This window comes from Tiliqua scincoides, chromosome 2 (assembly GCF_035046505.1).
Source record: "Tiliqua scincoides isolate rTilSci1 chromosome 2, rTilSci1.hap2, whole genome shotgun sequence".
Classification (NCBI taxonomy): Eukaryota; Metazoa; Chordata; class Lepidosauria; order Squamata; family Scincidae; genus Tiliqua; species Tiliqua scincoides.
Genome location: NC_089822.1, coordinates 266,934,250 through 266,957,466, shown reverse-complemented (window position 1 = coordinate 266,957,466; position 23,217 = coordinate 266,934,250). Strand labels below are relative to the sequence as shown.

General features: G+C 49.5%; 1 protein-coding gene across 1 annotated transcript in view; it reads right to left on the bottom strand.

Moving 5' to 3' along the window:
• The window catches only part of LOC136640313 (zinc finger protein 665-like), a 131,133-nt gene that overhangs the window by 95,339 nt on the left and 12,577 nt on the right, over positions 1 to 23,217 (bottom strand). Inside the window, exons 7-8 of the mRNA XM_066615346.1 lie at positions 20,298 to 22,444; positions 10,438 to 10,445 (exon numbers count right to left, since the gene is read on the bottom strand). Of these exons, the coding sequence (XP_066471443.1) occupies positions 10,438 to 10,445; positions 20,298 to 22,444 (2,155 nt within the window). The remainder of the gene's footprint in view (positions 1 to 10,437; positions 10,446 to 20,297; positions 22,445 to 23,217) is intronic.

Here is a 23,217-nt window from a genome sequence, read left to right as displayed (position 1 = left end):
GCCACCTCTTTCCTCTCATAAGAACATAAGAACAGCCCCACTGGATCAGGCCATAGACCCATCTAGTCCAGCTTTCTGTATCTCACAGCGGCCCACCAAATGCCCCAGGGAGCACACCAGATAACAAGAGACCTGCAAGGCTTCCTGGGAATTGTAGTTAAGAACATAAGAACAGCCCCACTGGATCAGGCCATAGGCCCATCTAGTCCAGCTTCCTGTATCTCACAGCGGCCCACCAAATGCCCCAGGGAGCACACCAGATAACAAGAGACCTGCAAGGCTTCCTGGGAATTGTAGTTAAGAACATAAGAACAGCCCCACTGGATCAGGCCATAGGCCCACCTAGTCCAGCTTCCTGTATCTCACAGCGGCCCACCAAATGCCCCAGGGAGCACACCAGATAACAAGAGACCTCATCCTGGTGCCCTCCCTTGCATCTGGCATTCTGACTTAACCCATTCCTAAAATCAGGAGGTTGCACATACACATCATGGCTTGTAACCCATAATGGATTTTTACTCCAGAAACTTGTCCAATCCCCTTTTAAAGGCATCCAGGCCAGATGCAACCACCACATCCTGTGGCAGGGAGTTCCACAGACCAACTACATGCTGAGAAAAGAAATATTTTCTTTTGTCTGTCCTAACTCTCCCAACACTCAATTTCAGTGGATGTCCCCTGGTCCTGGTGTTACATGAGAGTGTAAAGAGCATCTCTCTATCCACTCTGACCATCCCTTGCATAATTTTGAATGTCTCAATCATGTCCATAAAGAGACAGGTGGCTTAGAGCAGCAGCACACTAGGGGTTGCGACGGGAGTGTGGGAGTTAAGGCCAGCCCCCAAGTAGTGTGTCCAGTTCTGGTCACCACATCTCAAAAAGGATATCATGGAGATGGAAAAGGTGCAGACGAGAGCCACCAAAATGATTACTGGGCTGGGGCACCTTCCTTATGAGGGAAGGCTACGGCGTTTGGGGCTCTTCTGACTAGAAAAGAGGCGCCTGAGGGGGGACATGATTGAGACATACAAAATGACTCAGCGGATCAATACAGTGGATAGAGAGATGCTCTTTAGGCTCTCACACAACACCAGAACCAGGGGACATCCACTGAAATTGAGTGTTCGGAAAGCTACGACAGACAAAAGAAAATATTTCTTTACCCAGCGGGTAATTAGTCTGTGGAACTCCTTGCCACATAAAGTGGGGATGGCATCTGGCCTAGATGCCTTTAAAGGGGAATTGGACAAAGTTCTGGAGAAGTCCATCATGGGTTACAAGTCATGGTAGGTATATGCAAGCTCCTGATTGTGGAAGTGGACTACCTCAGAGTGCCAGATGCAGGGGAGGGCACCAGGACGCAGGTTGTGTCTGTTGTCTTGTGCGTCTCTAGGGCATTTGGTGGACTGCTGTGAGATACAGGAAGCTGGACCAGATGGGCCCATGGCCTGATCCAGCAGGGCTGTTCTTATGTTCTTATGTTGTTCTTATGAGTTGTGCTGAGAGTTGCTCAAGACCTCTGGGAGAGGAATTGCACCCAGAGTGGCTGCAAATTGAGGCTACTCCGGCCGCGATTCAGAGTCGTACCGAGCTTCTGGAGCACTGCAGAGGAATCTCCTCCACATTGCTCTCACCACCCCAATGGCTCTGAGGGTGAGGGGCTGCTTTACACGGGTGTCTAGTTACCTGAAAAAACTTAGCGTTTTGACCCCTCCACTAGCTATGCCACTGCCTCCCAGAAAGAAACAAGGAGATGCTTCAGATTGCAGAACACGGAGGCTTTCCAAAGAGATCTGATTTGAGGTGGTCTTCCTACCCCTAAAACCTCCATCTGACTTAATTCCTAGGTCAGGAGGGGCCATTTGGGCAGCGGTATCTGCCCAAGGACTTCTGCCATGAAGACAGATGCAAAGAACTCATTTAATTTCTCTGCCATCTCAAAGTCTCCTTTTATTTCCCCTTTCCCTCCCTGACCATCTAGAGGGCCAACGGCTTCTCTGGCGGGTTTCCTGCATCTGCATAAAAGCTTCTTCAAATATGTAAGCTTTTATTATTTCCCTTAATGTTCTCAATTGACTTCCTTATCTAGACATTTCTCTCCTGCTCTTTCATACCTAGAGAGCATCAGTCAGGCCAAGCTCAGCTCTGCAGCAGGGAGGCACAGCAGGCATGTCCCAGGCACAAGTTCCAGCCCCACACGCCCCACTTATGTGCTGCCTGCCCCCGAGGGAGAAAGGGCATCCTTACCTGGAGAGGCCACAATCCTGGAATTCTCCAGCGTGACTTCCCTGGGCAGAGGGCTTAGGCCTGGATCCCGCAGAGCCCCCTTCTCCTCCATAAAGTGCACGGCCACCTCCTCGGAGGACACAGGAGCCTGGAAGGAGAAAGCAGTTTCTCCTCACCAATCCTGCCTCACGTGTTTTAACACAACCCCCCCTTCTCTTGCCCCCCCCAGTCTGAAAAGGGGAACTGAGGTGGGGGCAACTGGGCATTCCCTGAAGTGTCTTTGGCAACATGGATCCAGCAGGTTGCCTGAATCTTTTCTTTCTGTTTTTTGTTTCGTGCCAGGACTGGGCCAACCCTCGAAGGAGTGTCTGATCTGGGAGGAAAACCTCAGTTCTCCTGACAACCAGATGCTTACTGAAATGGGACTGGTGACAGAGAAATGAATTTACTCAGGCAAGCAGCCTGTCCTCACCCCAGCAGGTGCGATCGATCAAAGTGTTGGAAAAGGGAGAGTGCCTTTAGAGACAGGAATTCTCGACTCCAAACATGTGAGGACAGTAACAGGGGACCAGTTACAGGATTTCACTGGTCACCTGACCGGCATCCCAACCCCTGGAGTTCCAAGGACGTCACACACTCTTCTTCTGAGAGGCTGAATATGAGATCTTGCGCCACCAGACAAATGCGCTTCCTTCAAGGCCTGTAAGAACAAAGGAGGGAGCCACACAGTTTCTTGCACTCGGTCCCCCTGGTCCGGCCCTTACCTGAGCAGGCTGCAGAGTGGCTGATTCTGCTCCACGCCGAAGGAGACAGGATCTGGAACGCAGCCCTGTTGCCATTTCACTGCCTATGAGGAGACAAGCGAGATGGGAAGACATTGGGGTCCTTTCCAAGCTTCACTTCCTTGTGCAATTGGACACTATTTCCCTCCTTGCTCCGTGACTCTGGTTCTGACCCAGAAATGCCCCAGTGGGTGAGCCCCCACGCCTGGATTCACTTTCTCCCCCTTCTTTAGTTCTCCAGTGTCTGCCTCATCCTGCTTTTTGCATTGGTTCCAGCCCTTCTGGCCCCCCCATTCCAGTCTTTACACTGCCCCCCAAACCCCACCCTACAGATAAACCCACCTAAGAGCAGATCCAAAGTGGAGCATGCAAGGGGGGGTCCCTCTTCCCCTTCACTGGCTGTGGGCGTCTGATCTCCCTCTTCCCCTCTCTGTTCTTTCTCCCATTGGCTCCAAAGGGCTTTGGACTCATCACAGAAGCCACTGTCATCAGTGGGGGGAGGGGCTGGAGCAGGAAGTGGCTTCCCCACTCCCCCCCATTTCACCCCTCTAGGAATCCGAAGTCACCCCTTTTAACCATTGCAATGCCAGGGAGCTGAGAGGAAAGACTGCAGAGCATCCAAGGCTGGACCCAGCAGCTCCCAGGCTGGGAGGCGCAGCTCCTCTGGCCGGGCAGCCCCTCCTCCTCCTTTGGACTAGTGGTTCTATGCTTGGGGGTTCTTTTGGGTATGGGGTTTTCGGGTACAGGCCCAGTCCTGTCCAACTTTCCAGCACTGATGCAACCATACCAGTGAGGTGTGCACTGGGGCTGCAATGCGGCTGCATCGTCACTGAAAAGTTGGATAGGATTGGGCCCTTAGTGAGAAAACAACACTGGGTCAGTCAGCTTCCTCTACATCTGGAGTGACACCCCCCCCCCTCTGCCAATAAAGCTCGTGCGGGGGGGACGAGAACCACCAAAAAAGGCCCCAGGCAGCCTCACCAAGCAACAGCGGAGACTGGGCTGCAGATGCCCCTTTCCCAACAAGACTCTGTGCCCTCTGACCTTCTGGGGCAGTGCAGGAGGCAGAAGTGTAACTAGAGGGGGTGCAAAGCACTAGGTGTTGCACGGAGCGTCATCACAGTGCGGAAGGGGTCCCTCCCCACTGGGGTGACACTCTGTGCTTTGCACCCCTTCTAGCTAAGCTGCTGACATGACCCAATTAATAAGTGGCCAAAGTAACACGTCCAACTGTAAGATTTTTGGGGAAGACAATGTCTCTGCGTCAGGAAGGAGGCGAGGCAGACTCCCGCTGGCCTTGGCTTTTTCTTTCTCCTCCTCTCTCCTATGGACGCTGAAGTTGTCCCAAACTAACATGAGAAGAGCCTCACTGGCTCAGGCATGGGGGAACCACCTCCTCTCATGCAACCCGCCACCTGGGAAGGCGGGACACTGCATCCTAGGTTAGGGAGGGCGGAATGCCCCCTTCCTCCAACAACATTTACAGGCAAGAGACCTTTGGCTTCTCTGTTAGAGGCAGGGGCTATTCCTCCTCATGGGAGTTGCCAGAGCTATAGATCTGTAGGGCCTAAAGGTGTAGAGTAGCTTCCAATTTCAGCACCTTTTCCAGCACTGGTCCTGCCATGAGAGGAAGCCGGAGAAGCTGCCCAATCCACTTGGTGTCACTTGGTGAAAGTGTGGACTAAGGACCACCTGGCCTCCCCTTTTCTTGTATTTCTGGTTCGGCTGCTTTGACATCGAGGAAGTATTCGAAAATACTTTCTCAAAATACTCTAAGGGTGCAATCCTTACCCCTTATGGCAGTGCTTTCCAGCACTGGCACAGCGGTGCCCATGGGACGTGTGCTGCATCCTGCAGTTGGGCATCACTCACGGAGGCTTCCTCAAAGTAAGGGAATGTTTGTTCCCTTCCCTCGGAGCTGCATTGCCCTCATGTCAGTGCTGGAAAGCGCTGACATAAGGGGTTAGGATTGTGCCCTCAAAGGAACCTGTTTTTCTGTTCCTCTCTGTATAAATTATTTATCAATTATTTTATTTTCAACAGAAGATTCTGTTTCTGTGTCAATCATCTACTCATCAAATCCCTAATTCGTCCGGCCCATTTTCCCTTCGCGCGCCAGAAGTCCATGAATGGTTCCCAATTTGCCATCAAAGTGTCTTTTAGAAAAGCTGCTAGTTTGTCCATTTCAGCCACGTCCAACATCTTGACCCCCCAGTTCTTCAACTGAAGCCATCTCTGGAAGCTTCCAGTGCTTCACATGCAACATTCTTGCTGTGGTTGTCAGATATAAAAATATAGCCTCAAAATCTTTCTGAATCCTATCAGGGATGATTCCCAACAGAAAGCTTCTGGTTTCATTTGCAGAATTACCCCGAGTATCAATTGCATTTGCTGGTGTATCAAAGTTCAAACTTTTTGCCTTGCTACATGTCCACCACCTGTGATAAAACGATCCTTCTTGTGGTTGACGCTTCCCGTCTCTATTAGCTACATTTTCATACATCTTTGCTAGTCTAGCTGGTGTCGTATGCGATCCATACATCATTTTATAAAGATTCTCTTAAAGATTTATATTTAGAATAAACTTCAATCTTTTGGTTCTTAAACTTTCCCACTGCTCCATGCCTATCCTACGACCTACATTTCCAGCCCCCTTTACTATAAATCCCTTAACCCAGTGGTTCTCAAACTGGGGGGTTACGATGCCCCAGCCAGAGAGTCCAGGTTTCTGCCCCCTTACAGGGCTGATGGGGGGAGGCAGCGATGCGATTGCCAGAATCACGTCGCTGTTGAGGGGTGCAGGGGCTTGCTTAGACTTACCAGTGCCTGCAGCAGGTTCCCGGGGGTCTGGGGAGCAGACAATGATTGCGAAACCGAAAATGGGTCGTGGTTGTTATTTTGACTGTCTCGGCATGTTGGGGAGCCCTGCGGAGGCTGGTACGGGGCTCCTCACACCTCCGGGAGCCTGCTGCAGGCTCTGGTAAGTCTAAGCAAGCCCCTGAGCCCCTTCACAGTCACGCGACTCTGGTGATTGCATTGCTGACTCCCCCCTTCCCTGCAAGAATTTACAGCAGGGCTCAAACTCCCTGAGAATTTCAGAACCGCTGCCTTAACCTATTTCTCTTCTGTCTCCTCCTCAATACTGACATGCACCTAATTTCTTGACAAGAATTTTTATTCCAAACTTCATGATACAGTAGTTGTCACTAGTTGTTCACTAGTGTCGAGCAACTGACACAAGTCTCAGCCTGAGACCCAAGAAGCAACTAGGGATGGGTGCAGCATGCAGGACCAGTGGCACAGCTAGAGGATGCGCAAAGTACTTTGCAGGTGCCTGCACGCACCTTGTAAGCGATCCCCCTCCCTCCCCTTTGGAGCCATTCAGGGCAGGGGGAGCAAAGTGCAGGCATGTGTCCAGAAGGCCTCCCTGGAAGGCACTCAGAAGGCGCATGCCTTCGTTTTGATCCCCTGCCAGGCATGGCTCCGAATAGGAGGGAGAGGGATCGCTTACAGGGTGCGTTCTGCACCTGCAACACTTAGTGCTTTGCACCTCCTCTAGCTACGCCACTGGCCTGTGGCTCAATTAATCTCTAAACCCAGCCTGCTTACGCAGGACCAAGGCAATTCGTTCAAGGCCTATGCATGTGTCAGGGTCAGAGTTCAAGTTATTAGATTGCAACCTTAATGCACAGGAGCTACATGCGATTCCTTAGGCAGCTTTTGCCAAAGACACTAATATACCCCAGGCACATGTCTCAGTTGGCCTCTGTGATTCCCAGTATTCTTTTCTGAGCGTTTTCCCCAACTTGCCAGCAGCAACCTGTGCCATTCAGGTGCTCTCACCCCAGACAGGAATTGCCCTTTAGGTTTGCCAAATCCCACAAGCCTGGGGTGGGGGACCAGATTCAAGGAGAACAGAGTGCCTTTGCCCTGAACCACTGCACAGAAGAGGGAATCTTTGCTGGTGCAGCTCAGCATGGAAGGGTTTCAAAAGTGGTACCAAGAGGCCTTCCTGGAGGGGTTCAAAACAGTCAGGAAAGCCCCCCCCCCAAGCACGCAATCAGGAGCTTGCCAACACATGCAAATTTCAGCTGAGTCTGCCCAGTCCCAGTGGAAGCAGAACCACCATTTCATGCTAAGGAGTCACTCGGCCCCAGCATGGCTATTTTGTTTTTCACAAGGGATAATTCCTTGTAAGTCAGCGAGAGGGAAACCGCTGGCAATTATATTAGCTGTTTTATTCTCAATACCTTGTCTAATGATTTTACACATAGTATTGGCCTTCTTCACTGGTGCTGCACACTGGGGCGACACTTTCATCGAGGTGTCCACCACCACCCCATGATCTGAACCCATAACTCTATCAAAAGTTATGGCCCAAAAACCAGAAACTGAAAACACAACTGACTTAGAGCCCAATCCTATGCATGTCTACTCAGAAGTAAGTTCCATTAGATTCAATGGGGTTTACTCCCAGGAAAGTGTGGATAGGATTGGGCTGTTATGTAACAAAGGGAACTTCCTTAACTCAAAACTGACCAATGAGTCTGATTCTTTATGGGCCCCGGGTGTCAAATGATCTGGCTATACCACTGGTGTGCAGGGAAAACAGCTTCTCCAGATGCAGGGGTAGCTCCAAAGAGGAGAGCGGAAATCCCATTAGGAGGGAGAGACCACAAGTCATAGCAGACACTTCCTTCCATGCAAAACACTGCTTCCCAACCTGTGGTCCATGGTTCCCACAGGTGGCCTGCAAGACTCTGAAAAGTAGTCCATGAGGTCTCAGGAGCAAGTGCTCCCCCATGGACTCCAGAAGGGGCAGAGGACAGACCACCTGCAGCCGGTGCTGAAGTGGGTGATCCATTCTCTGTCTCTCTTGTGGTCTGTGGAGAGCACTTGCTCGAGAGGTGCTTCCCCACAGACCACCAGAGAGGACAGACAGTAGACCTCCCACAGCCACAGCTAGCAACGAAAGCAGCAACACACAAACCTTTGTTATAAATAATATATATCATAAATCTCTAAAAAATCTTCACTAATTACTACAAATTTAATTGCAATTTTTGTGACCCAGGGGGTTGCATGTGGTCCATGACAACTCCAATTTCTGCCTCAGTTGTCCACAGCTCCTAAAGACTGGGAACCCCTGAAAGGAAATGCTAAAATTCTCCTCCTCGAGCAGTGGAAGTTCCCAGGGCTTTGGCAAAAGAACAGAGAGAGATAACTGAGCAAGGGACGGTGTCTGCAACATCTCCTGGGTGTGCATCAAGGTGTGTTCTGGGCTCGGTGGAGTAAAGTGTGTCCTTCCAGGAGGGTACAAGGCGTAGCTGTACCCAAGTGGGGAGACTGTTGTTATGGCAGAATGTGGGCTGCAGCTATGCTCAAGTCCTTGGCGGGAGAGGCTTCCAAGATAAGGAGCTTGAAAAGAATGTTCATCTGGCAGTTGAACAAGATCTATTATGTCCAAACCTTTTGATTGAGAATAAAAAGGCCAATATTGTAATGCCATTATACAAGTCCATGGTAAGGCCACACTTGGTCCAGTTCTGGTTGCCACATCTCAAAAAAGATATAGTGGAAATGGAAAAGGTGCAGAAAAGAGCACCTGAAATTATTACTGGCTGGCGAAACCTTCTTACGAGGAAAGGCTACTACGTTTAGGGCTCTAGTCTAGAAAAAAGGCACCTGAGAGGAACATGATTGAGAGATAAAAAATTAAGCAGCTGATGGAGAGAGGAAAGTTCTTTTCTCTCTGGCACAGTGTCAGAACCAGGAGACATTCACTACAACTGAAAGGTGGGAGGGTGAGAACAGGCAAAAGGAAATACAGCTTCTCTTGACCCTGCTGTAATTACTCTATGTAACTTCTTGCCACAGGATGTGGTGGAAACACCTGAAGGCCTAGAAGCCTTTCAAAGGCATATTTAATATGGTTTCTCCCCAGTGTGGGTTCTTCGATGAACACTCAGGTGTTGCCTCTGACTGAAGCTCCTTCCATATTCTAAGCATTTACATGGTTTCTCACCAGTCCTTTGATGCACAGCGAGGCTTGCCCTCTGATTGAAGCTCTTTCCACACTCCAAGTAGTTGGCAACCTTCAGTCTCGAAAGACTCTGGTATCGCGCTCTGAAAGGTGGTTCTGGAACAGCGTCTAGTGTGGCTGAAAAGGCTGATTCGGGAGTGACAATCCCTTCCACACTGGGAGCAAGTGCAGTCTGTCCCTGGTCTATCTCCCTGGCTATGGGCCTTCCTTCTTTGCCTCAGACTGTTAATAATAATAATAATAAAACTTTATTTTTATCCCGCCCTTCTCCCTAACGGGACCCAGGGCGGCTGTTGGCCAAGTGTCTCTTCAAACTGGGAAAGGCCATGCTGCACAGCCTGCCTCCAAGCGGGCCGCTCAGAGGCCAGAGTTTCCCACTTGTTGAGGTCAACTCCTAAGGCCTTCAGATCCCTCTTGCAGATGTCCTTGTATCGCAGATGTGGTCTACCTGTAGGGCGCTTTCCTTGCACGAGTTCTCCATAGAGGAGATCCTTTGGGATCCGGCCATCATCCATTCTCACGACATGACCGAGCCAACGCAGGCATCTCTGTTTCAGCAGTATATTAATTATATACTTTAATAATATACTTCTTTGCTATAGGAAGTAGTGATGGCATCTTGCCTGGATGCCTTTAATAGGGGATTGGACAAATTTCTGGAGGAAAGGTTCATTACGGGTTACAAGTCATAGTAGGTATGTGCAAGCTCTTGGTTTTAGAGGCAGGCTGCATCTGATTGCCAGATGCAGAGGAAGGCACCGGGTCACAGCTTGTGTCTGTTGTCTTGTGTGCTCCCTGGGGTATTTGGTGGGCCACTGTGAGAGCCCACCACTTGATAACCATGGTTATCTTATGATAACTTGGTGGGCCACTTGATAACCAGCTACTCAGCATTAGTAACATGTGTCAACTTAAACCCAGATTTTCACCAAATATGGAGCACAGACTGAAATAACAAGGCCCAAAAGTTAGTATGCAAAGGGCTCAGCAACTGGAGCTGCTGGACTGAACTGAACTCCCATTTGCCTGCCCATCCCTGTTAGGCTGCCATGTCAACTCAAAGTCAAAAAACGGGAGCGCCTAACCCTAAGGAACAACACAGCTGAGCCAACAGGACATTCCAGCAACAGCTCTGCTTTGGAGGTGTATAATAATAATACTAACTTTATTTTTACCCCGCCTGTGTCCCTTCAGGACTTACAAACAGGTTAAAAACAGATTACAAACATAATTTAAAAACAGATAAAAGCATATTAACACATATCATAAAAACAGTAGTCGGATAAAAGTAGTCAGCTAAAAAGAGCATAGAGCAGCAATCATAAGAGAATCAGGCCTGTAAAAAATATTAAAAGATGCTGGAAAGATGTTAAAAAGGCCGAGAACTCAGAAGGCTTCTGTTTAAACAAAAGGGTCTTCAGGCCTCACCAAAAAGTCTCAAGATAGGGAGCCATTCTTAAGTCAAGGGGAAGGGAATTCCATAGCGTTGGTGCCACTACTGAGAAGGCCCTATTTCTTGCTGCCGCCCCACGTACCTCTCTAGACGGCGGCACTTGTAAAAAGGCCTTCTCTGATGACCTGAGGATGAGCCGGATTGTACGGAAGTAGGTGATCTCTAAAATACCCTGTACCAGAGCAATATAGGGTTTTAAAGGTCAAAGCCAGCACCTTGAATTGGGCCCGGAAACGAATGGGCAGCCAATGCAGCCGCTGGAGAAGCGGGCCGACAGAGTCAAACTGCCTAACTCCAGTAACTACACGGGCTGCCGCATTCTGCACTAGTTGCAGTTTCCGAACCATCTTCAAGGGCAGCCCCACATAGAGCGTGTTACAATAATCTAGCCTCGATGTCACCGTGGCATGGATCACCGTGGCCAGGTCTGCACGATCCAAGTACAGCCACAGCTGGTGCACCAGCCGAAGCTGAGCAAAGGCGCCCCTGGCCACAGCTGCCACCTGAGAATCCAGGAGCAGCTGCGAGTCCAGGTGGATCCCCAAGCTGCGGACCTGCTCCTTCAGGGGGAGTGCAACCCCATTCAGCGCAAGCCAATAGTCCAGCACCTGCATAGAGGATTTCCGAACCAGGAGAGCCTCTTTCTTATCTGGATTTAATTTCAGCTTGTTAGCCCCCATCCAGATCCTCAATGCCTCCAGACAGCACTCCAGGCCCTCAACCACCATGCTGGAGTCTGGAGGAAAGGAGAGATAGAGCTGGGTGTCATATTGATGGCACCCCACTCCAAACCCCCGGACGACCACTCCCAGTGGTTTCATGTAGATGTTAAATTGCATGGGGGACAGAATTGAACCCTGTGGCACCCCGCACCTCAAGGGCCAGGGTGTCAAACAGGCATCCCCCAGCACCACCATCTAGGACCGATCCTCCAAGTAGGAGCGGAACCACCGCAAAACAGTGCCTCCAGCTCCCAACTCGGCCAATCGGCCCAGAAGGATACCATGGTCAATGGTATCGAAAGCCGCTGAGAGGTCCAACAGGGATGCACTCCCCCTGTCCAGTCATCCACCAAGGCGACCAAGGCAGTTTTCATCCCAAAGCCCAGCCTGAAGCCAGATTGAAAAGGATCCAGATAATCCGCTTCATCCAAGACCCTCTGGAGTTGGGACGCCACCACCCGCTCAATTACCTTGCCCAGAAACGGGATGTTGGAGACTGGCCGGTAGTTGTCTAACACAGTGGAATCCAGGGAGGGCTTCTTCAGGAGGGGGTGAACCACTGCCTCTTTCAAAGCACGTGGCAACGTCCCCTCCATCAAGGAAGAGTTGACCACCCTCCCCGTCCACTCAGCAAGTCCACCCTGGGCAGCTCTTATCAGCCAAGCTGGGCAAGGGTCAAGCAGGCAGGCAGATGGCCTCACACTCCAAAGGAGTCTGTCCAGATCCTCAGGCTGTACAAGCTGAAAAGAATCCCACAACACTGAAAAAGCAGTTGCCAAGGGGACATCATCAGATATTGTCAATGTGGCATCCAAGTCGCAACGAATACGATCAATTTTATCTGCAAAATGTTGTGCAAACACGTCACAGCGGCTGACCGTGTGTTCCTCCTGTTCTGCTGGAGGGGCCTGATGGAGGAGGCCCCACACCACACGGAACAGCCCTGCCGGACAGTTCTCAGAAGACACAATGGTAGCAGAGAAGAACGATATCTTCGCTGCCTCCACCGCCACGGAATAGGCTCTGTAATGAGCTCTACTCCGTGTCCGATCGGATTCATCCCAAGTTTTCTGCCACCGTCGCTCTAGACATCTGCCCTGCCGCTTCATCATTCACAGCTCCTCAGTGAACCAAGGAGGCGCTCCGAGTCTGCGATGTGGCAGAGGTCACTCCAGAGCAATCTCATCCACTGCCCTGGTCATTTCCCCATTCCAGAGGTCAACCAGGGCCTCAGATGAGATGGCAGTGGGGAAATCCCCCAGAGCCCTCAGGAAACCTTCAGGATCCATTAGCCTCCAGGAGCCTACCTCTGCGGAGGTAGGAAGTCGCAACAAGCCTAAACCTTACCAGGAAGTGATCTATCCATGACAATGGAATGATCTTGATCTCCTCTACATCCTGTAGATCGTTCTTCTCTGCTACCATTAGCAGAGAGTTACCATGTGCACTACAGGATGGAGCACTAGCACAGCACAGGATGTAGCACAGTGCACTACAACTCTCCCCTGTGCCCAGCTGTAAACACCAGGTCCAGCACGTGTCCTGCAGAATATGTTGGGGCTAAGATCTTCTGGGACAGGTCCATGGTTGTCATGGCAGACATGAAATTCTGAGTTGCACCTGCTGCAGGGGCCTCGGCATGAACATTGAAGTCCCCCAGCACTAGTAGGTGGGGGGGGACTCCAATGCTACCCCCAAGATCACCCTGGTCATCTCAGGCAGGGAGACTGTTGGGCATATATATACCGCTTTTCAACTAAAAGTTCACAAAGTGGTTTACAGAGAAAAATCAAATAACTAAATGGCTCCCTGTCCCAAAAGGGCTCACAATCTAAAAAGATGCAAAAAGAATACCAGCAGACAGCCACTAAAACAGACACTGCTGGGGTGAAGTGGGCCAGTTACTCTCCTCCTGCTAAAAAAAAAAAAAAGGAGCACTCACTTGAAAAAGTGCCTCTTACCAATTAGCAGGGATTAAATGAGTTGAAGCAGTGTGTAAGATGGTGTTTATAGCATCTTCTGTTGATCTATTTGCCCTATATGCAAACTGATATCTATCAAATGGGTCTGGAAGACAGGAGATGATGTGCTGTCTAACTAATTGTTCAAAACACTTCATAATAATAGAAGCAAGTGCCACTGGTCTATAATCATTGAAACTACTTATGAAGGACTTCTTTGGCAATGGAACAATGGTGGAAGCTTTCAGACACGATGGAACAATAGCTTGGGATAAAGACTGATTAAAAATCTTAGTCAAAACCCCAGCCAATTGGTCTGCACAATCTTTTACCACCAGGCCAGAAATGCCATCAGGTCCGGCAGCCTTCCTTGAATTTATCGCTTTCAGTTTCCTCCTCACGTCATGTTACCAAAAAGGGCTGTTATGTTTTAAGGGGAATTATTATATTACCCTTTTGGAAACTTCAGGATCGCAGGCTAGATAACAAAAGAGCGTAATGCAAAGAAATTCCTTTTTAGCTTGAAAAGAGACTGGGAGAAAGATAACTTTCAATAGGATTATATTTTTATTGCAAAGACACATAGGTATACATAATGCACATGGAAAAATGGTAAGTGCAAGTCTCTTGGTTCCTAGTACTTGGATCCTGTGTACCTAGCTTTATGGTGGTTGCATGTGCCATGTATTTGGTGCATCTGAAGAAATTAGAAAAGGATAGGTTGTAGGGAAGGATTTTAGGGGTCCCTGGTCTGCATAACCCAGTTGCTAACTAAGATGGGGAGAGAAGGGGAGAAATAGGTAGGATAGAATAAATAAAACCCCTCCAGCCTCCTCTTATCTTTCTGCCTTGGCAGATCACCAGCTGGCGCTCCAGGCAACAATACAGAGCTGTTCTCTGGTTCTCTGGCTGAGAGTCTGCTCCACCCCTCGGACTCATTAAATACCGCTGACCGGGAGATCGTCAATTTACAATTGCTATCGCAAAAGCGGTAAGCTTTCGAGCCAGTTTCGTAACCCAGAAACGTTAGTTTTTCCGTTTCACTCCCAGCTGTTTGTCATTTGCGGATTTGGACCCAGGCAGACACACCGAAAATTCGGAGGTGTCTTAGAGACGGGGGTTTACCATATAAAGCCTCATTAGGTGTCATGCCAATGCCAGACGTCCACAGACGATTTATCAAATAGTTCGCAGTCTGCATGGCCTCAGCCCAATAACGTCTGCCTAAATTTGCATCAGACAACAGTGCATCGGAGACAGACACATCGGAGCTCTTGCCACCCCTCCTCTGCCTGGTATCTTTCCTGCCTGCACAACGATCTTTTAGGGAGGGACACTCACGTTGTAGATGTCGGTAGATCCACAGGCATAGCAACGCCGCACAACAAACACTCCAGGGCTAACTCCATTTCCCTGGACAGCTGCTTTATCAGGAACATCCTCCCTCGCTGTAGATGCCTTGGCAGTCAGCCTACGCTCCCGGCGGTTATCAGCTCTCTTCATTTCCTCCTCCATCGACTTGCCGGTTAGGTAGGACAGAGTTAGCTCTGGGAGGGCTTCCAAGGTCGTTGCCATCATGTCATACGATTCGTCGAGGGAAGACAATATTATAAAAACTTGTTGCAGTTCAGAAATCTGCAATACTCGTTCCTCCAAATCAGTGCACAGCTGCCTCATGGCACATAAATGCTCAGTCATGCTCGTGCCAGGTTCCAGGCGCTTACGGTACAGCCTTCTTGATAGGCTAACCTTCGACACGGCTGAGTCAGATATGTACACTACACGGAGAGCCGCCCAGCACTGGTGCACTGACTCCAAGCCACGGATGTGGAGAAGCTGAGAATCCTCCAGACCCAAAATGATTGTGGCCAGGGCTTGCTCATTAGCGTTGGTCATTTCCTCGCTGTGCTCATCAAGCTCCGCAGTGTCCACCACTGCCCACAGCGACTGTTTCACGAGTAGGGCTTTCATTTTCACAGCCCAGCCCCTGTAATTGTACTCATTCAGCCTCGTCAGTGGATATCCTTGGACCGCTGCCATCATGCAGTTCTGTACAAAGGTCTCTGAGATAAACGACGCTCAGCAGACTCACCGGGGTGTTTTGGTTAGGGCAAAACTTGGCACAGCAAACGTAAATTAAAGTCCCATGCTCTCAGTTTATAAGCTGTTGCGTGCTGGGCCCATAACCTGTTATGAGCTGCTATGCACAGCTACTCAATGTTTCTGTGCCTCATGGCCGAACCACGAACACCCCCGGAGACAAGGAAGACTCAGAGGCAAAAGTCATCCACCACACCCCTCCTTTACTTATGTACAGATAATATTTACAAAGTCCAAAGTAGTACAAATGGTACACAATCCACTCTCCAAACAACGTAGCCTCCGGCTCACAATGCTCTGCTTCCCACACACTTGCTTGCCTCTGCTGGACATTTATATTTCTTACAGCCAATCACAGCATTGGGCATTACTGCACAGTCATGCTGACTGTGCAGCTGCTGCCACACATACACACACACATGAAATCACCTGATGCAATATCTCCAAATATTGCATCAGCATGAAGCTCCCAGGATGCTGTGCACTCCTGGTTTGGCCAAGGCTTCAGGCCTGATACTGTGCAGCCAGTAAATTATCAGTCAGGCCGAGGTTCAACCCATGACCTTTGTGACATGGCTTATTGACTTTGGACTCTGCCCTGGATACTCTGACTGACTTTGTGACTAAGGGACTGCTGGAGACACTGGAGTTTGATGTGCGGCTGCTGTGCCCAAGACCTGCTGATGACCCAGGTTCTGCTGTAGTGGTGGGAGGCTGCTGGCAGGAGAGTGGACCTCTGCAGGTTGAACAGGCGAGCTACCCTGGAGGTGGGGTCCAGCAGGAGTGCAGGGCACAACCAGGGTCACTTGTTGGGGGAAAGAAGGGGAGCTAATTTGCTTAAAGTGGGCCTAATTCTCCAGGCAGAGAATGGCCTTGGAATCAGGCAAAACACCATAGAGGACCAGGCATCTGAAAACACAGGACAAGAATGTGTTCTGTCCCAATTTTCGACTCCTGCCGACCACGCCAATTTGTCCCGTCCAAATATCTCAACTCCCTTCAAATGCCCGCTTTTTGGCTAATTAACACCCTCCTTTTCCAAGAACAGCTGCGGTGTGCAAAGAAATGAATACAGAACTCCTTATCTGTTTGAACAATTAAAGAGAATTTATTGCTACAAACACATACACTCCCTACAAGTCCTCTTGTCCAGAGGCTTTCCCTCCCCAAAACTCCACTTAACTTAGTGGGTAGAGGTCTGCAGCCTCCAGTCAAAGTCCAATTCAGTCTCCAAAGCACAGTCCAGTCTTCCCAGTCCAGTCTTCTGCAGTAGAGTTCCTCCTCTCCAGCAGTGTTCTCTCCAGCAGAGTCCCGGCAGTCCTCTCTTCTGTGTCCTCCAGCAGAATTCTGGCAGTCCCCTTCTCCCAGTGTGGTTCCATCTGGGTTTCCCTCTGGGTTAGCATCCTGCTTCTGGCTCTGGGTCAGGGTCCTCCCTCTGGTCAGCATCCTGCTCCTCGCTCTGGGTCAGGGTCTAGCTTCCAGCTGGATCAGTGTCCTGCTCTTGGTCCTGGGTCAGGGTAGCTCTGTCTCCTTCCAAAGCTGCCTTTTATCCTTGGATGTCTCATGAACCAAATGCAGCTCAGCTGTGAGCTACCTCCTTAGCTCTAAATTAGGCTCAGCTGAGCCATCCCTTCAGTCCATGGCCATTCAAAGTCCCATCAAGGTCAATGAAGCTCAGGTGTCCATCAGAGTCTCCATTGGCCTTGATTGATTACAGCTGTGGAGCCAGCCCTTCCCTTCCCAGAGCTGTCAAACAGCTGTCAAAACAGGGAATCGCTGTCAACACCACATTATCCACCTGATGATCTTCTGATCTTCCATTACAGAATGTATGACAAAACTAACTAAAAGCTACAAGAGGGGGCTACATTATAAAAATGAGACCTATAAGAGCATAAAGGTTAAAAAAAAAAGCTATATATGCAGTGTTATCTTCATTTTAGATGTCAAAAGGGTTTTGTGGCTCTTGAGGTTTTTTTCCCTCCGGAAATTGGGTCCAATTTAAGTGCTTAAGGTTGCCTACCCCTGTTCTAGGCTTACTACTATCCCTTGCAGGCACTGAGCACTTTCTTCACTTAAAGCCTCAGTCCTCAAGTTACTAGTCCTCAATGAGTATTTGGTAGCTTGCTGAACGGCTAGGCAGGATTCTGAACCTTTGTCCCCAACAGACCATGAAACAACTTACTGAAAGGATTTTTACTTTATTAAGTACATAGGGTTACATAAAGTTACAAAAGGCAGCAAATGCTAGAGGCATAAAACTTCTAGGAACCATATCACCATTAAAAGAACAAAGCTAACTGGCTATCTCTATTATTCCCTAACTCTCACCTGGGTTAGCTTCCTTTTGTAGATCATTCAGTGCCAGGTTATCTCTGAGGCCACATGGCCCTGGTGGACCAGGCTCTCAGCCTGCAGGATGTTGCACCCACAACCTTTTCCACCCAAAAGACTCCGAACACCCCCTTGGGCTTTGTTCTTATACTTCTCATCCTAACAGGATGGAGGTGACTCTGTACTTATTTAAACTGTCCAATCAGAAACTCTTGGGGACAGAATCTTCCCAAAGTGGGGCTGGATGCTAGTCCTCTTAGTTCTCCCCTCCCCACTGGAGGTCTACAGCTGCATTCCACCCTGATGGGCGCCTTTCTGTCTGGGTAGGTGCTACATTATCACCTTCCATTGGGTTGTAAATTCCATTGGCTGTTGTTACTCACATCCTTGCAGCTAGGAACTGCAAGCCACTTCTCTGTTACTGGTTTAGTTTGGTTCAGGCTCTACATGCTACTAGGCCTAAACTGTACATATTAATGACACCATCACTTCCAGGTAAATGACATCACTTCAGATTGTAAGAAGAGCCCTGCTGGATCAGGCCAAAGGATCTGCAAGCGCTCATGCAGGGCTCCCCACACCCCGGGAAGGCTGCTGCAGGGACTGGTGAGTACATCACAGTCCCTGCAGCCCCCCTGTGGGTCACGATCCTGGGGGTCATGTCACTGCCTTCCCCTCCCCCGCTGCCTCCCTCCCTCCCCCGCAAAGAGTTAGTGGCTCTCAAACTCTCCCAGAGAGTTTGAGAACCACTGCTCTAAGCATATACAGCCTATTTATCCACGGATTTTTTCCTGGGGATTTGTCTCAACAAATGGTGTGCGGGTACTGAAAGTCACACACACCTTTTCCTCCTTTGCCCTGTGCTGGCATCTCCAGCACAGTTTCCAGGCAGCCCAAACACTGCAAAAAGGCTCCACCTGGCCCAGGCAGGGAAATAGCCCTGCAGCCCTGGAAGAGGTTCCCCTTGCAAAGGAACAGTAACATTCCTGGAGCCTCTGAGCAAGCGGAGGCTGAAGAGGGGAAGGGGGGACCAAAAACCTCTGTAGCCAGAACACGTGTAGCAAGGTGGAGCTCCCTCTCTCTCTCTCACATACACACACACACAGGGGCAGGTGTGGTAGCAACAGGGGATTGCTTTAAAAAACCCAGGGAGTGTTTGCTGATTCCCCCCCCAGATGGTGCAGGCAATTAACGACACAAACAAGACTTTCTAGCAAGCAAAGCATGAGATTTAGCCTACAATTCTCTCCACACTGTCCTGGGAGTAAGCCCCATTGACTACAATGGCTTACTTCTGAGTAGAAACGCATAGGGCAGGACTCTTAAAAGCTCAACATCCCACCTGTGAAAGAAGCAGGACAGCTGGTAATGGGGAGGGCTGAGTACAGAGGGGGAGGCAGGAGGGGGAGGAGAGGGAATTGCTTTAAAAAAACCAGGGAGTGTTTGCTGAATTTCCCCCCCCCCAGATGATGCAGACTCTCCTGCTCCAGCAAGGCTTCCCAAGCAAGCCTTGGGAAGCCTTGGAGAAACAGGTGAGGGTGAGCAGAGAGCCGAACTACCAGAATACTCTGGGGCAGAGGAGCTTCCATGATGGCGGCGGCCATGGAAGGCTGCAGGAGCTGCAGCAGCGAAGAGGAGGAGGAGAACCTGCAGCGCTGTCGGGAGGCTGCCTGGGACACAGAGGATGCAAACCACACCACACTGAGAACTTCGTCCTAAGGGCCGCCCCTTCTACTGTGGAGTGGCGAAAGGGGAGGGGAAGGCGGCCCTCAGGCAGTGGGCAGGGCAGCCTCCTCCAACTCAACATCCCACCTGAGAAAGGGGAAGGAGCGGATTGATAACAGCTGCCTTAGTTTCCTTCCATCCAGAAGTGTCAGGCTGCAGCATATTTGCTCTACGCTCTCTATTTGCTCTCTAACTCTATTGACTTTATGGAATTTATCACAGAGTTGGATAAACTCTATGGAATTTATCATAGTTTTTTGTTAATCGCACGGAATGGAACTAACAAGGATAAATAGGCTCCAACTATATATGCTTTCTTCGCCAGAGAATTCTTTCATGTAGAGCCAAGGCACCCTGGCCACTGAAGCTCTTTCAACACTCCAAGCACTGAAATGATTTCTCCCCCCTGTGGGTTCCTTGATGGACAGTCAGCTGTGAGCTCTGAATGAAGCTCTTTCCACACTCCAAGCATTGATAGGGTTTCTCCCCAGTGTGGATTCTTTGATGCTTAGCCAGTGATGAGCTATAACTGAAGCTCTTTCCACACTCCAAGCATTTATAGGGTTTCTCCCCCCTGTGGGTTCCTTGATGGACAGTCAGCCGTGACCTCCGAATGAAACTCTTTCCACACTCAAAGCATTGATATGGTTTCTCCCCAGTGTGGATTGTTTCATGCACAGTGAGGTTTACCCTCTGAGTGAAGCTCTTTCCACACTCCAAGCATTTATAAGGTTTCTTCCCTGTGTGAGTACTTTGATGTGCAGTCAAGCCTGAATTCTCACTGAAGCTCTTTCCACACTCCAAGCATTGAAATGGTTTCTCCCCCATGTGGGTTCTTTGATGGATAGTCAGCTGTGAGCTCTGAATGAAGCTCTTTCCACACTCGAAGCATTGAAATGGTTTCTCCCCTGTGTGGGTTCTTTGGTGCAAACTCAGGTGTGATCTCTGAACAAAGCTCTTTCCACACTCCAAGCATTTATAGGGTTTCTTCCCTGTGTGGATTCTTTGATGTACAGTCAGGTATTCCCTCCGACTGAAGTTCTTTCCACACTCGAAGCATTGAAATGGTTTCTCCCCTGTGTGGGTACTATGATGTGTAGTGAGCTTTGCCCTCTGATTGAAGCTCTTTCCACACTCCAAGCATTTATAGGGTTTCTCCCCTGTGTGAGTACTTTGATGTGCAGTCAAGCTTGAATTCACACTGAAGCTCTTTCCACACTCCAAGCATTTATATGGTTTCTCCCCAGTATGGGTTCTTTCATGGACAGCGAGGTTTGCTCTCTTAATAAAGCTCTTTCCACACTCGAAGCATTTATAGGGTTTCTCCCCTGTGTGGGTTCTTTGATGTGCAGTCAAGCTTGAATTCACACTGAAGCTCTTTCCACACTCCAAGCATTTATAGGGTTTCTCCCCGGTGTGGGTTCTTTGATGCATAGTCAGGTATGAGCTATAACTGAAGCTCTTTCCACACTCCAAGCATTGATAGGGTTTCTCCCCTGTGTGGGTTCTTTGATGTGCAGTCAAGCTTGAATTCACACTGAAGCTCTTTCCACCCTCCAAGTTTTTATAGGGTTTCTCTCTCCTGTGTGTTCCTTGATGGACAGTCAGTCGTGAACTCCGAATGAAACTCTCTCCACACTCTAAGCATTGATATGGTTTCTCCCTAGTGTGGATTCTTTGATGCTCAGCGAGGGTTGATCTCTGCCTAAAGCTTTTTCCACACTCCAAGCATTTATAGGGTTTCTTCCCTGTGTGGATTCTTTGATGTACAGTCAGGTCTGATCTCTGCCTGAAGCTCTTTCCACACTCCAAGCACTGAAATGGCTTCTCCCCTGTGTGGGTTCTCTGATGGACAGTGAGGCGTCCCCTCTCACTGAAGCTCATTCCACACTCCAGGCATTTATAAGGTTTCTCCCCCGTGTGGGTTCTTTGATGTACAGTCAGGTGCTCCCTCCGACTGAAGCTCTTTCCACACGCCAAGCATTTATAGGGTTTCTTCCCCGTGTGGGTTCTTCGATGAACAGTCAGTCCCGATCTCTGCTTGAAGTTCTTTCCACACTCCAAGCATTGAAATGCTTTCTCCCCCCTGTGGGTTCTTTGATGTTCAGTCAAGTTTGAATTCACACTGAAGCTCTTCCCACACTCGAAGCACTGATATGGTTTGTCCCCTGTGTGGGTTCTTTGATGCAAAGTCAGGTGCTCCCTCCGACTGAAGCTCTTTCCACACTCCAAGCATTTATAGGGTTTCTTCCCTGTGTGGATTCTTTGATGTACAGTCAGGTATTCCCTCCGACTGAAGCTCTTTCCACACTCGAAGCATTTATAGGGTTTCTTCCCTGTGTGGATACTTTGATGTACAGTCAGGTTTTGCCTCTGACTGAATCTCTTTCCACAATCCAAGCATTTATAGGGTTTCTCCCCGGTGTGGGTTCTTTGATGCCTAACTAGAGATGAGCTGTCACTGAAGCTCTTTCCACACTTCAAACATTTAAATGGGTTCTGTTCCCTGTGGATTCTTCGATGTGCTCCAAGTTCTGATGTACTGCTGACCATCTTTGCACGTGGAGGGCATTTTTCCTTTTTCTTTGTAGCATTTTTTTGTGGATTGACTGGGATGACACTGGAAGCTCCACCCTGAGAAGTACCAGACTTACCTCTCCCTTTGTCTGTCTGTTTTCCTTCCTGCTTCTTTGATCTGCCTTCATGCGCAGCTTTCCTCTCTGTGCGTATCTTCTTTTGGGAAGAAACAGAGGTGCTTGGACTGAAGGCATTTCTCCACTCAGAGTGTTTCAAAGATTTCCCTCCTGTGTGGATGTTGCTGTGTTTATCAGTGTTGGTTGTGCAACTGATCGTTTCTCCCTGCAAAGGACACTTATTCCTTCTCTTCCCTTTGGGATGTTCCTGCTGGTTTGGGATTTCATGGATGTCATGTCCCTGACAAGGAACAGATTCTGTCGTCCAGGCTGGTGCTGTGCTTCCCTCCTGCCTCCCTGACCCATCCTGGACTCTCCAAGTCTCTTGTTCTACACCAACAGCAGCAGCTTCTGGTGACACTCCAAGTGACGCCCTGTGAGCCTCACTGTGTTTCTCGTTGCTTCCTGAAACAGAAAGAGAATCTTCAATAGAGCAGTATTCTTAAATCTGTGAGTCGTGTAGTGGTTTGGGAGGTGGAATAAGACCTGGAAGATCCAGGTTCAAATCCCCGCTCAGCCATGAAGCATCCTGGGTGGCCTTGGGCAGGTCACTTTCTCTCATCCTCACCTACCTCACAGGGTTGTTGTGAGGACAATAGGTGGGGAGCAGCCGTATATACTACCCTGAGCTCTTTGAAGGAAGGGTAGTATGAAAATATGAAAAATAAATAATAGATAAAGCCTCATTTGAGTGTCATGGTAACCTTTCAAAGCCGGTGCAAGGGGGGGACTTGGATCCACTCTTATAAAGGTTCTTCCTTATCAAAACAGAATTCTTGATATAATCCTGCACAGCCACATGTTGCCGTCTTGACCCACAGCTCCTAAGCCACCACTCTGTTTGCCACTTTCCCACCTGGAGCCACCACTCTGTTTGCCGCCCTGGCCCCTGACTCCAAAGTAATGGCACTGATGACATCATGTCACTGCAGTCACTTCCAGAATTGCACCAGGAGTTCCAGCATCTCCTGGCATGATTCTGTGCTGCTCTGGGGCATGTCTTTCGTTTCCCCAGAGGAGACGAGTGACGCAGCACAGATCACAGAGTGGCCCAGAATTGCTCCCAGAGTGGCTGTGAGTTGCGGCCACTCTGGTCAAAATTCTGCGCCACCATCTCCTCCCCTCCTACATACAATGGGGTGGCCTAGAGGGGCGGAACGCTGGGAGCTGCAACTCCT